The sequence below is a fragment of the Nyctereutes procyonoides genome, unplaced genomic scaffold (assembly GCF_905146905.1).
Source record: "Nyctereutes procyonoides isolate TBG_1078 unplaced genomic scaffold, NYPRO_anot_genome, whole genome shotgun sequence".
Classification (NCBI taxonomy): Eukaryota; Metazoa; Chordata; class Mammalia; order Carnivora; family Canidae; genus Nyctereutes; species Nyctereutes procyonoides.
In genome coordinates, this window is record NW_026575160.1 from 1,175,417 (window position 1) to 1,189,630 (window position 14,214).

The 14,214-nt window shown below is 35.3% G+C and overlaps 1 protein-coding gene across 1 annotated transcript in view; it reads left to right on the forward strand.

The window, feature by feature from the left end:
• SCIN (scinderin) overlaps positions 1–14,214 on the forward strand; it is a 76,817-nt gene that overhangs the window by 22,159 nt on the left and 40,444 nt on the right. The window contains exon 4 of the mRNA XM_055314833.1: positions 4,578–4,727. Coding sequence (XP_055170808.1) covers positions 4,578–4,727 — 150 coding nt within the window. The remainder of the gene's footprint in view (positions 1–4,577; positions 4,728–14,214) is intronic.

The window sequence follows — 14,214 nt, forward strand, 5'->3', positions numbered from 1 at the left end:
AGTTTCCCACTGTCACCATACAACATTATTACACTGTTAATGAATTTATTCCCTATGCTGTAATTTTCATTCTTGTGATTTATTTATAACTGCAAGTTTATACCTCTTAATTTCCTGCACCTGTTTTACCCACCCCTCTCCCTTCTGGCAACCACTAGTTTGTTCTGTGTTTATGATTCTGTTTGTGGGTTTTATTTTTTTAGATTTCACATTTAAGTGAAATCACATATTTGTCTTTCTCTGTCTGACTTATTTTTCTTACCATACTACCCTTTAGATCCATCCATATTGTCACAAATAGTAAGACCTCATTCTTTTTTATGACTGGATGATAAGTGCATGTGTGTATGTTTTCTTTACCTATTCATTTATCAGTGGACATGTCGCTTGCTTACATAGCTTGGCTTTTATAAATAATGCTCCACTGAACATGGAGTGTACATAGCTTTTCATGTTAGTGTTTTCTTTTTTCTTTTCTTTTCTTTTTTCTTCTTTGTTAAACACCCAGCAGTGGAATTGCTGGATCACATGGTAGATCTACTTTTAACTTTTTGAGGAACCTCCATACCATTTTCCACAGTGGTTGCACAAAGTTACATTCCCATCAAGTGAGGGTTCCCTTTTCTCCACATCCTCGCCAATCCTTGTTATTTCTTCTCTTTTTGATTCTAACCATTCTAACAGGGATAAGGCAGTATCTCATTGTAGTTTTGATTTGCATTTCCCTAATGAGTAGTGATATTGAGCATGTCTGTCTTCCTGTGTCTGTTGGCCATTTATCTGTATATCTTTGTTGGAAACATGTCTAGTCAGGTCCTCTGCCCATTTAAGATAAGATTGTTTTTTTTGGTGTTGAGTTGTATGAGCTTTTTATATGTTTTTGGATATTAACTCCTTATTGGATATATCATTTGCAAATATTTTCTCCTATTCAGTAGGTTGCCTTTTCATTTTGTCGATGGTTTCCTTCACTGTGCAGAAGCTTTTTAGTTTGATGTAGTCCCAATTACACGTTTTTGCTTTTCTTTCCCTTGCATGAAGAGACATGTCCAGAAAAATGTTGCTAAGGCTGATGTCCAGGAGATTACCACCTGTGATTTCCTTTAGGAATTTAATGGTTTCAGGTCTTACATTTAGGTCTTTAATCTATTTTGGCTTTGTTTTTGTGTGTGGCATAAGCAGGTAGTCCAGTTTTATTCTTTAGCATGCAGCTGTCCAGTTTTCCCCACACCACACATTGAAGAGACTATCTTTTCTCCAAAGCATGTTCTTGCATCTTTTGTTATAGGTTAATGGACTATATAAGCATGGGTTTATTTCTGGGCTGTCTGTTCTGTTCCATATGTCTTTTTTTTTGTACCTGCACGGTGATGTTTTGATTACTGTAGCTTTGAAATCATGGCTTGTGAGATCTCCAGCTTTGTTCTTTTTGCTATTTTAAAAGTAGAAACTGAGGTCTGTCAGTAATGGTGAGGAATATTTTCTACAATTGAAGTTACCTGTGAAATGATACTGCACATAAAAACTCCCAGCCCAAGGTAATGTCATAGAAAATATTTTGGGATCCATGGAATATTGTAAAATTCTACATTAAATAATAATTGTGTTAGTCAAATATTATCTACAATTCTTCTAAACACATTTTACCAAGCTTCCATAATGCTTTATAGAAGCTAATAAAATTTTGTGTGATTTTATATAACCCCTTTGAAGTAGATGAGAGGTCATTTATACGGCTGAGGTGAGGAGAACATAAACACCTGTTGGACAATTATATAAACGCAGAGCAAGTCAGTAGTGAAAGTTGCTAACAAGTCTGAGAAATCTAGAAATCTAGATCTACCTCCTATATTTCACTGTCATGCAAATATTGGAAGTTTGCTTTCTCAGACCTACTGAGAAGAGAATTTTTAGCAAAATCTCCTGGAATAAGATAGGAAAGATATCTGAGCTAACAGCCTAAGCCTAGGTATACTTAGAGTAGCGTGCTTGGCTGTACTGGATAATTAGACGTTACAGATTCTCTGTAAATGCCATCCAGTTGCACTGTGCTCAAGGCCACCAGCAGGGGTTCTCAGCCTGAGTTGAGTGCTAGGATCTTCTGGGGAGCATTCAAAAAACAGGGCTGCCGGGAATACACCTGAGAGTCCCTCAGGGTTCTGCTCAGGTGTCTGCATTTTTAAAATCACCTTCCTACTCTACCACCTGATTTTAATGCACAGTTATAGGCCCTGACTGATCACTGGGGACCATTTGTTCTCACTTTTTGTAACTGCTGACCTGGGCATAGTATTCAGATTGATTCAAAATGTGAGTCTCATATTCAGATATCCAGATGTAGAAAAGAAACGAGAGAGAAAACAATGGCAGTGCACCATTCTTTTCAAAATGGAAAAGAAATACCCCATTGACCACGTAGACTAGTTCAGATTCTAGAGTGAAAGGAATTGCAAGACGCACAGTCTTTTTTATTATATTTCTTATAAAGACTTGAATTTCTAAAATGCCTTTTATTCTTGAAGAGGAATATGGAATAGGTGAGTCAGGAACCTGGAGAGGGTGAGGGAAATCAGAGAGACTACCCCAGGCCTATGTGATTCAAAGTTGAACCCCCAGGGCCTAGAAGGGAGCCTGCCTGTTTTAGGCAATCAGTAAAGTATTTGGGAATAAAGAAATGACTCTGGACTAGAAATGTTTTATCATCAGAGAAAAGAGCTATTCTCTCTGGATGCTTGGGTGCTGTTTGTTTTGCTGTTGTTAATTGACGTGCTCTTTTAAAAATTGCAAACACAAGGTCATACAGCTGGTAAATTGTAGCCTGGTCTGTGTCCTTCACAATTAACCACTACGCTTAAGCACCTCTCCACGATGGACCGCATGAAACCGTGTGGTTTTGAAAGCAAGTGTAGTACAAATACATTATTAGCATTAGCTGTCTCTATGTCAATCTCTCCTTGCTAGCTTTCTCTTACTCTTTTCTCTGTCCCCAACATCTAGCTCATTATAGGCACCTAATAAATGTGACATTAAAAAAAAGAGGGGCGCCTGGGTGGTTCAGTTGGTTAAGTGTCTGCCTTTGGCTCAGGTCATGATCCTGGGATCAAGCCCCAAGTCTCTTCTCCCTCTCCCTCTTCCTGCTGCTCCCCCTGCTTGTGCTCACGCACTCTGCCAAATCCATAAATAAAATCTTAAAAAAAGAAAAAAACCCTCAACCTAGATAAAATTTGAAGACTTTCTACGTATACATGCCTCTCTCCATCTGTTAAAACTGTGTATCTTTAAAAATCTTTATTTGCAAACACAGAAATAGAGCTTATGTTTCTGTTTTTACTTAAATGGAACTAGACTATTCTGTGGCTTTATTTTATTCTTGATGGTTTACCTTGAATGATTTTCTGTGTCAGTATTTAAACACTTTTCTCTGCTTTTAGACATCGAAGAACAATCTGCAGTCTCCATATAATGACATGTATATAACAATCGCCCTACTAATGGACATTTGTGCGGTTTTTGTTTTGTTTTCTTTGTTTTTGTATACCATGTTTGAATATTTCTGTAGTATAAATCCCTAGAAATGGAATTTCCTAATCCTTTTTTTTTTTGGAATTTCATAATCCTAAAATCATATGTAATTTTTTGATATGATACCAAACTTCTTTAGAAAAAGACTGCCAGTTTATACAACCCAAATAGAATGTGATAATACCCATTTCCATGCCCCCACCAAGCCTAGGTACCATTGAATTTTTCTTTCTTTCATTAAGACCACATTTAATGGAGAAGATATTTTATTATTCTTTTATTTTTCTGTATCCTCTGAACAGTGTACCCAAACCAAAAAATATACATTATTTTAATCTAAATTGCAGCTAATATAATCTGTTTATTTTAGAATACATCAAACTGTCATTTTGTTTTTATTTTTATAGATTTCTTGTCAAAATATAACATTGGTATTATCTGTTTTTTCTATGTATCATAGTGATATGTAATTATTATCCTATTATAGAACATTTAATGTCTTTCCAATGCCTCACTAATATAATTATATAGCAATAAAAATCTGTATACATATGGCTTTTTCCTAATTTTTCTGAGTGATTTATTAAAATGAACTCCAGACAGTGATATTACTGGGTCAAAGGTTTTAATTCTTTTTATGGCTATTGATAAGATTCATTAAATTGCTTTACAAAAAGTGTTAGATCAGCTTTTATAATCATCAAGAGTGTATTACTAGAGTAGATTTTTGACTACCTTTCTGAAATATGGTAAAACTATTGTTTTAAATTTAAGTAATACGTACTAGTTTACTTTCATAAATTGTAATGAGTGGATTATATACAAAGAATGGTGAGATAAATTATGTTTAAAAAAAGGTTACTTTATCATGCTAACTGAAAGCAACAGGATAGAGAATGAGAGATAAATACATAAAATTATATATGCCTCCATAATAGATAGCTTTTATTTTTTATATCTTTTTGTTTTTTCCTAATTAATCACCTTGGGTATTACAACAGGGCTAAATGTCTTCCACCTATTTCTGGGTTAAAAGATTTGTCTCTTTCTTTTAGGAAATTTACCAATGGTGTGGTTCCTCGTGCAACAAATACGAGCGTCTGAAGGCAAGCCAGGTTGCCATTGGCATTCGGGACAATGAAAGAAAAGGAAGATCTCAACTCATTGTGGTGGAAGAAGGAAGTGAACCATTAGAGCTCAGAAGGGTATTGTGACTTGTGTTGTTTTTTGAAGGTTTACCACTCTAAGTAGGGTGTGTGTGTGTGTGTGTGTGTGTGTGTTTTAGTTTTAACAAATTCTCTAATACTGGGGCTAGGCTAAGATTAAGTAAGGGAAACATCAAGGTTATCTAAGTCATGATACAGAGAAAATAGAAAGTCATGACTGTTTTCTTTCACCAGTGGTATGACCACTGGAGGAAGCTCTGACTCCCATCATCTGTCGTATAGGTGGACAGATGGGTAACACTTTTGGCATTGACCATAAGAGCATATTTTGGAAAGAAAATAGTTTATTCGTGTGAGCCTCTGAATATATATTTTTTTAATACAGTGATAGTCTTCAATTTCAGCATTCATTATTTTATGAAAAGAATGAAATAAAATCTTATTCCAAGAGAATAAATATACCAATATTTTAAATATTTCAGTAATTTTAAACTAAGAATTATTGGCAAGGTGCATATGGTTTTAGTATAGTTATTAAATTAATTTGAAAATTATCTCCACAACTCTTTATACCTTTGCTATTTATTTAGCAATTACGTCAGTCTTGGACATTTGGTTGTAACCAATTTTTCCCCTTTAAGAAAACTGAAGTGAGTGCCTAAGTGTATATATTTTATATTTTCCCTTAAGATTTTGATTCAAGGATATAATCATATTCAAGTTGTTTTGATACTTGTTGGTACATTGATTCCCATTTGTCCATTCAACAGTATTTATTGGACACCTGTGGTATATCAGGCACTAACTGTTCCAACCTGACTTCACAGAACCCTGTCAAGATTTACTTTACAATAATATCATTTTGAATCTTCCTGCCTTAATAGTAGCAGGTGGTATCTCTGTGAGTTTTCATTTCTTGGGATATGTCACATTTTCCTCAATGACTTTAGCTATCTGCACTTAAGTTTTTCTAACCACTGTCTTGTAAACATGATTTTAATAACTTTGGTTTAGAAAATTTTATGCATTAGAGTTACTTGATATAGTAATAGTCTACATAATCCAGTGATCAAAAATTATATGAGATCATTTTATTGTCATGTCTTTAAACTTTAGTATTTTAATAACCACCGGACACGACTTTCATGTTAGTGATGTTTTAGAAATGACTTTTATTCATTGGGAAGATATTCATGGTCAAATGCTAAGAGAAAAGGCAGGATATAAAATTTTATATATAATATGTATGTGTGTAGGTTTGTAGGTCAGTATATAGCTATATATTCTTAATATGTAAGTAGGCATATAGATATATATTCATATATATATATATATATATATATATATATATATATATATATCTGGGAAGAAATATGCTGCAATATTGCCAAAAATACCAGTATTGTCTTTGACTCCTAGCATGTGACTCCTTGTAGTTTTTTTTTCTTTATTTGTCCTTGTATTTTCAAAATTTATTATAATAGATGTGTATTTTATTTTATTTTTATTTTATTTTTTTGTGTGTTTTCCTTTTGTAATCAGGTAAAAAAGGTCAACTAAAAAAAACAAAGCAAAATTGGGGATTAACTGGGTTTCAATAGTCATAATAACATCACTAATAAGTTACACTTTGAGAACTTCAAAACAATTTCTTGAACTTTTAATATTCTTTCAAGGCCTCTGTTGTAGAGAGTTAATCACCACTTAAGTCTTCCGAATTTCATATTTGGAAGCAAAAATCTATAAATAAGATGCATTTCTAGTTGATTGTAATGTCTCCTTTCAATAACTATGCTTTGGTAAGAGTGGACTGAGGACTGAGATTCGTCCTGGTGGAGTAGTGAAGGGGCCCTAACTCTCAGAGTAGCTTTTCCTCTGTCCTCCTGTGTCCCAAGTAAGTCCCTTAACCTCTGTTGTTTCTTGTTCCTCATTTGTAAAGTGCAGGGTTAGACACAGCGGCTTCTGTGGTCCCTTTGGGTTCCAATGATCTATGATCCTGCCTTGTCTCTTTGGCAGTTTCTGTGTTTAATTACCAACTCATTTGTACTCTGTTCCAGTAAGTGAAGCCACAGGCTTAGCATCTATTGTGTGTATACATTTGCTTGCTTATTGGATTTCATTCAGAGTTTTGAGAGAAAAAAAGTTTAAGCAGTCAATATATTACACTGTTAAATTTAAAAGGGAATGCAGGGTAGCCCGGGTGGCTCAGCAGTTTAGCACCACCTTAAGCCCAGGGCCTGATCCTGGAAACCCGGAATCGAGTCCCACGTCGGGCTCCCTGCATGGAGCCTGCTTCTCCCTCTGCCTGTGTGTCTGCCTCTCTCTCTCTCTCTCTCTCTCTCTCTCTCTCTGTGTGTCTCTCATGAATAAATAAATGAAATCTTAAAAAAAAAAAAAAGGAAATACAAACCTAAAGAAGAAAATTGTAAAAATATAACTTTGATCTTAAAACATTAGTGATAGAGATAAGGGGCATCATCCTTAATGTAAAATGTGATGTCTTTGTGTTAGGGGATTTTCATTTTTTTGTGTTTTTTTTTTAAGATTTTATTTATTATTGAGAGACAGAGAGAGAGAGAGGCAGAGACACAGGCAGAGAGAGAAGAGGGCTCCATGCAGGGAGCGCGATGTGGGACTTGATCCAGGACTCCAGGATCACGCCCTGGGCCGAAGGCAGGTGCTAAACTGTTGAGCCACCCAGGGATCCCTCAAAATATCTTTTAAAACTGTCCTTTTAAGTGATTCATTTTTAATAAGACTCTTTTAAAGTTATTTATCTTCAAAAGCTTTGAAAGTCTCTATATGAAGGTTAGTAATAGCTTAAAATCAAGGACTTGACATAATGAAACCAGTTACATGATGGTTACATCATTACTCCATATTCGATGTGGAATATTCAGAATGTGTCTTTCTAACACATCAAAGTGCTCAATACTATAAATACTGAAAAATACTTTTTCTGAGAGTTTTTTGGAGAATTCACCTTTATTTCTTGGTATTTCAGCTATCTTTTCATACTATTACGTTCATACTGTAATGTTCATAAAATTTTAATATGGCTTATGTCTAGGATGGTCATAAATTAATCCTTCAAACCAAAACACTCTGGAGAGTAATAGGGGGCACTCACCAGACAGGACTGGGAGAGAGCATGTGTTCACAAGACTCTGTGGGGAAATAGGGTGTGTGTTCAGCCTCTTATCTGTGTCTTTAGCACTCTTAAAAATTCATATTTCTAAATAGGAAAATTATCCTGTACATGGAACTAACTAGAGCCTATAACTAAAGTCACATTTTACCCTGTGCATGTTTTTTCTTCACTGTAAATGTATTTACCAGGAAAGCTGCTCATTAATTATGTAATGTTTTTTTTTCTTGCTCTTCTTTTCCTATTTAAAATAAACAATGTGAAGGAGAATTAAATACGTCACTAACCCTAAGGTTCTAGACTTTCTTCATTGGTCCTATTTATCCTTTAAACATTAGGAGGCAAGCTAAAAAAAGTGCCCTCAGGAAAAATTGCTAAGGTCAATAATTTAACTGTTTTATAGACTTTCATTTTTTAAAGAACAGCATCTGGTAGATAACAAAAAGAGAATACAGAAAAGGCAAGTTTTTGAAATGAGAACAAAAATCAACTAATTTTTCTAATTCAGAACGACTTTTTTCAATGATTTAATGAACTTCTGAAGTCTATAATAATTATAAATGCTCATGGTGGAATACTGGCAGCAAAAATACTACAGAAGATTTTAAGTAACTGCTCTATTGCTAACTGTTAGCTTTCTTGTTCTTATGAAAATGTGAAGGCTCCCTGGAAAGTCATGCACAATCGTTGTTTCAGATTCTGGACAAAAATAAAGAAGATCGGAAGGAAAGCTGGAATACCATATTATGTCCAGCTAATAAGCATTTATTGAACACTGGGTTGGTTCCCAATGAAGCTCAGAAACTGCTTACTTTGTCATCTGATTGAGAAGAGAAGCACACACTAGAGCTAAGACAGAGTCAGAAAGTGGGAGTAGATTGTGAGGGTCCGCAAACACCAGAAAGCATGGTTGGATACCACCATTATTGGAAGCCTTCTCATGATTAAATTCATGTATTTTAGACTGTCTAAAAATAACAAGTAGGCTAGATTAACCTCCAAAAGACTCTCCCAACATGGGACTTGTGTTCATCTTATTATAAGTCACAATTGACAGCTTGAAAATAAAATAATCCTTTTAATCATTCTCTTGGCAAGTTGATTGGACATGTACGATGTTCCCAGCAGAGCATCTTGTGAGTATAATCTAGAGTTGAGTAGTGCAGATATTTCTTAAATTACTCTTTAGAGATGTTCATTTAGGCAAACAGTGAAACTTTAGTCCTATTTTTTCAAAGTATTTTGCCAAATAAAATTTATGTTATCACTTCCACTCTAAGTTCCTTGAGGGAAGGTGCTACACTGCCTTTATATCTGTGTCACCTTTACAACTCGAACTCATTGCACATTCATATTTGGATAAGTAGTACAATTTGCTGTGAGCTACATGGTACCAGAAACCCATTACATTTGTTTTTCTGTTTTCTGGAGGATAGCAGTACCTCTTAAAAAACTTTCCTATGTTTTGATAATAGTGTTGGTGAAGATTTGAAAAAGCCACACTATTGATGGTTTTAAAGTCCACTGCATTTATGTAAGAGCAGTTGATACTTAGATAAGGGACAACTCATATATTCTACTAGTCTTCTATCTGCAGACAGATAGTTACAACTAACCTTTTGGAAAGCAGCAACTGAATCTTGGGATTGTTTATATTTACCTTCCCATGTATTAGGCAGCACGTACTTTCACGTACGTGAAAGCATGTAGCATGGTAAGAAATAAGTAACTGGTCTAAAACTTTTCATTCTGTGGTAAAAATACATGTTCTCTGGAGCTGAAGCTGGATACCCTTATCGGTAGAATCCTTCCTCCCAGGTCAGGTCACCTCCCCACTTAGTGTCCAGCAACCACAAAAACCCACATGTCTCACTGACTAGCACACAACAGGGCTGTTCACTGGCCTTGACCACTTTGCTTGGCTGTGGCCCGCATCCCGGTGCTGCTGCTTCTCATGACTAGATTAAAAATGAATATGGCCCATGAACTCCAAGGAACTACCCACATATAGAGCTTTATTTTTGAATCACTCCATGTATTTGTTTTATTCTTCCCCCAAACTTAACATCAAAAGACTGTGCACATTACTAATGCCTCCGAACTTCTTATGTATAAATTTATGGAAAAGTAAAACCAGGAGTGATTTTGAACATTTAATAATAAGCTTTGAAGTACTCATACATTTCAGCATGTAAAGTATGATTAAGAAAGAAAAAAATTGGAATTTGGAAATTTAGAATTCTGTCAACATTCCTTAAAATTTATTTGTGGAAATGTTTGTTTCCTAGAATAATCTTGGGTTTATTGGATTTACATGGGATCACATTTTAAACTTTTAACTAAAATATTATTGTATGTTTAAATCAAGCATGATCATTTTGACATGATGTTATAGATAGTGGGAGGAACTATTTTCTGGGGATAATCTTTGATTAGATACATCAATCCCTATTTATCTTTGTAGACTAGTATCAAATGAACCATAGAAGTTCCAAGTATAGAAATAGGGCGCTGTTTTGAAAATCCCCCTCATGACCATTTTAGAACAATGAATATATAATATTTTTTAAAGGATCTAAAGATCTATAGAAAAGTAATACAAAAATAAAAATCACATTGCTTTTTAAAAGCATCTGGGAACAAACGTGGGTATTTGGAGCTCCTTAAATGTAAGACCTAAGGTTGTTTTGTGGGTTTGTAATAGCCACACACATACAAATCACTCAGTAAACTATTATCTCTTGCCTTCTTACGGATTTTATTGTTAGTCACAGCTCTGTAAGGGCAGAAATTTGAGTAGCTCGAGATATTAATTTGGTAAATAGACACAGTAAACACTTTGACAGTGAGACAAAGATTTTATCAGAGAAACACTTATCCTTGTGTGCTGTTCAAATAGCTTTAGCTTCCTTGTTTATGCCTCCTTTATTTTCCAGGGTCTTTTTGTAAATTTTTGGGAAATTAAACAATATCTTAAAGATTTTGTAATTTCCCATTCTAGCGGCATGGTGTCTGGCATGTAGGTGCTCATCAGTATTCATTGACCGAAGTAACATTATTATGAGAGCCATGTAGAAAGAGAAGGTCCATTTATGGGCTTAACCATTTCAAGGTTTTTAAGTTAAAAGGATTCAACATGTTTGCCACTCTCTTCAGTTTAGTCTTGCCTAGAAAATATCAGAGGGCCAGAAAATACTTTTCTCTGTTTCTTTTCTCTACTGCATTGGAATTAAATCATTTTCTCCATTTTTGCATTACAGCCATGATATTTAGTACATGGTCAAAATCTGAAGAATTATACTGACAAGTAGCCATGCTGCAGGGTTATAATGCTTTCAAGAACACTGTGCTTGCTATGGCTCTGTTTCTTTTTTTTTTTTCTTGGCAGAGTTAATTTTATATACCATTTATTGATAGTTCACTGTATGCCAGGCACTGTTCAAGGCACCATTCATTGTTGTCATTTATTTTAATGAATCTTTTATTTGGATTTCTAGTATTCAATTCAGATACTCATTTTGTTTCTCACCAATTGATCCAGTGGTTGAAGTTGAAATATTCATTTTTGGGTTTTTTAAAAAAGATTTATTTATTTTAAAGAGAGTGCATGAGTGGGAGGAAGGGCAGAGGGAGAGAAAGTCTCAAACAGACTCCCCACTGAGCACAGAGCTCAATGTGGGGTTCCATTCCAGGACCCTGAGATCACAACCTGAGCTGAAACCAAGTCAGACACTTACACAACAGCCACCCAGGAGCCCCAGGACCTTCTGAACAAAGATAAGATACAATAATAGTATAGTTTACCATATGCTGCAATATAATATTTCAAATAATCTACTTTGTCACACCAAAGTTCAACATGAAGACTTGTGAACTTACTGATCAGGTGTCACTTTTATTTACCAAACCCAAATTAATACCTCTTGGCAATCATTTCTGAATGAGATAATTTTTCCTTTAGTTGGTAGCTGAAGTGAGGGAATAGTGTGATAGGACCTGTAAATAAGATAGTACAATTCTAAGACAGATGGACTATATAGAAGGATAGATCTTTGTCTCCACAGGTCTATATTGGAGTTAATAAACTAATATAAATATTAAACTAGAATGTCAGGTTTAATTTTCCTTATTTATATTTCTCATGTTTCTTATAATATTAGTGATACTATATAATAAAAACCTAACAGTAAGAATGTTTTCTTTAAGCAATTTTAGATCATTTATCTTATCTCGATCTATATATGTGTATATATATATATAACCTGTATAAATACACATATACATATTTATTTATAAAAAGGATTTTAGAGGCACATAAGTGGCTCAGGCAACTGAAAAGCAGCTGCCTTTGGCCCTGGTCATGATCCTGGAGGCCCGGGATTGAGCCCTACTTTGGGCTCCCCACTCAGTGGGGAGTCTGCTTTTCCTTCCCCCTCTGTCCCTCCCCTTGCTCTTTCTCTCTCTCACTCATTCTCTCTCTCAAATAAATAATTAAATCTTTTTTAAAAAAAATTTTAAAGTTACTTTTTCAGGAAAACATGATTTGTTCAGGTAAATACAGTATGTTTTCAGTAGAAACCAAGAGGCAATCCTTAGTTGTAGGTATAACATTCTACTAGTCAGGAAAAAGATACAAACATACTGTTAAAAATATTAAAATATAAAAGTACGTGCATGCAAATAAGAGCCATGCAGATATACAGGGAAATGAAGTACTATGCCATGCATAATGGAGAAATTAAATTACCAATGCCCAATTTCAATGAATACTGGCAACTAAAAAGCAAACCCAACTGAATGTAGATTTTAATGAAGTCTGACAGAGTGCATGGACAAGACAGATACGTTAATTAAAAACTATCTCAAAGCAAGCAACAAATGCAATACAATTAAATATGAGTTGCTGTGATATTCACTGTCATGGGGTTCTATTGCTATGTGATGACATAATTTCTCTCATCTTTTTGTTCTGTGGTGATAAAGGCAAGTGGCTCACTAGCAGGCTGAGTTTTGTTTGTTCCTTAATCTTTCTAGTTATGCTTTCTTTGTATCATACAGGTAATTCTTATCATTAACACAGAAATTCCATAATCTAAGAAACAAATTTGTGACTTTTTTTTTTCCTGCAGAGGAGGTGACAACAGCCACCATCATAGCAAACATCCAGTGCCTATCATGTGACAAACATTCTTCTATCATCTTTACAAGAATGAGCTCATTTCATTCTTACAACAGCCCTGTAGACTTGATGGATCTGTTCTATCCTGTCTTGGTTTGTGTTCCTCTGAAAGCCAATGCTATACAAGGACTTGGGGGCAGGTGGTTATTTGGAAGATGATCCTAGAAGCAGAAAATAGGAGTAAAGTGAGGCAATACTTTGTAAATACATAGTACTGCCCTGGGAAACGGGCTAGTCCCAGAGGGACCCTATGAGAAGCTATATGGAACACACTTCAGAATTAGCCCACAGGTGGTTGAGGTTGCTGCAGGATTTAGCTAGTAATTCCCATCCTTCATGGGCTGGGGTCACTCTTTGGGTGTTAACTTCCCAGAATTCCAGCCTTCCTTTGTGTGGAAACATACAGTAGAGCTCAGTGGCCAGATAATGCCATCAAACAGAGAGCAGAGGGCTTAGATCTTTAAGAAATTAACTACAGATGACCCCTGAGGTAGACCAAGGTGAAATGGGCAGAGCACCAATGGGATCTCTATACCTTTACTTTATGGATGAAAGAAGTAAATCATAGAGAAGCTGCCAATCCTCTCTGGACAAGATACACTCTCTGAACATCTCTGAATTTGAGAATCCTTCCAGGCTGTTTTCATAGGGTTGAAAACAAATGAAATGTGTCCTGCTACTTCTCTTATTTGTCCATGAGTGTAATAACTGGTGGATCATGTTAAACTTCCTCACTAAATTTGGAAGCAACCTCAGTATCTTTTTCTGCAGACTGCTCCAGCAGCCACTGCCTATACTGGCATTTGTAAATGCAAGGACAGGCGAAACTCCTTTAGCATCCCAGCACTGAACGTCCGCTCACTGAGGAGAGGGGCCAGAGCTAACTTACTAATCATTATAGCTCCCAACCCTTTCCAATGGGATATATCATAGATACTCCATACCTAAACCTTACTGATAAACTGTAACTGATATATGCTGACTCACCAAGATAAGATCATATGTACAGGACTAAATGGGGAGATATGATTGAAACAGATGGGAAGACCAGAGAATCTGCTTCATAACCAAAGACTAATGGTATCATATATATCTCAATTGTAGAGAAGAGATGATCTTATTTTCCTTATCAGCATTATTAATTATTCCTTTGCTGATGCATAGGAGACTATCTTCAGGTTTTGCTTGAAGAGGGATAT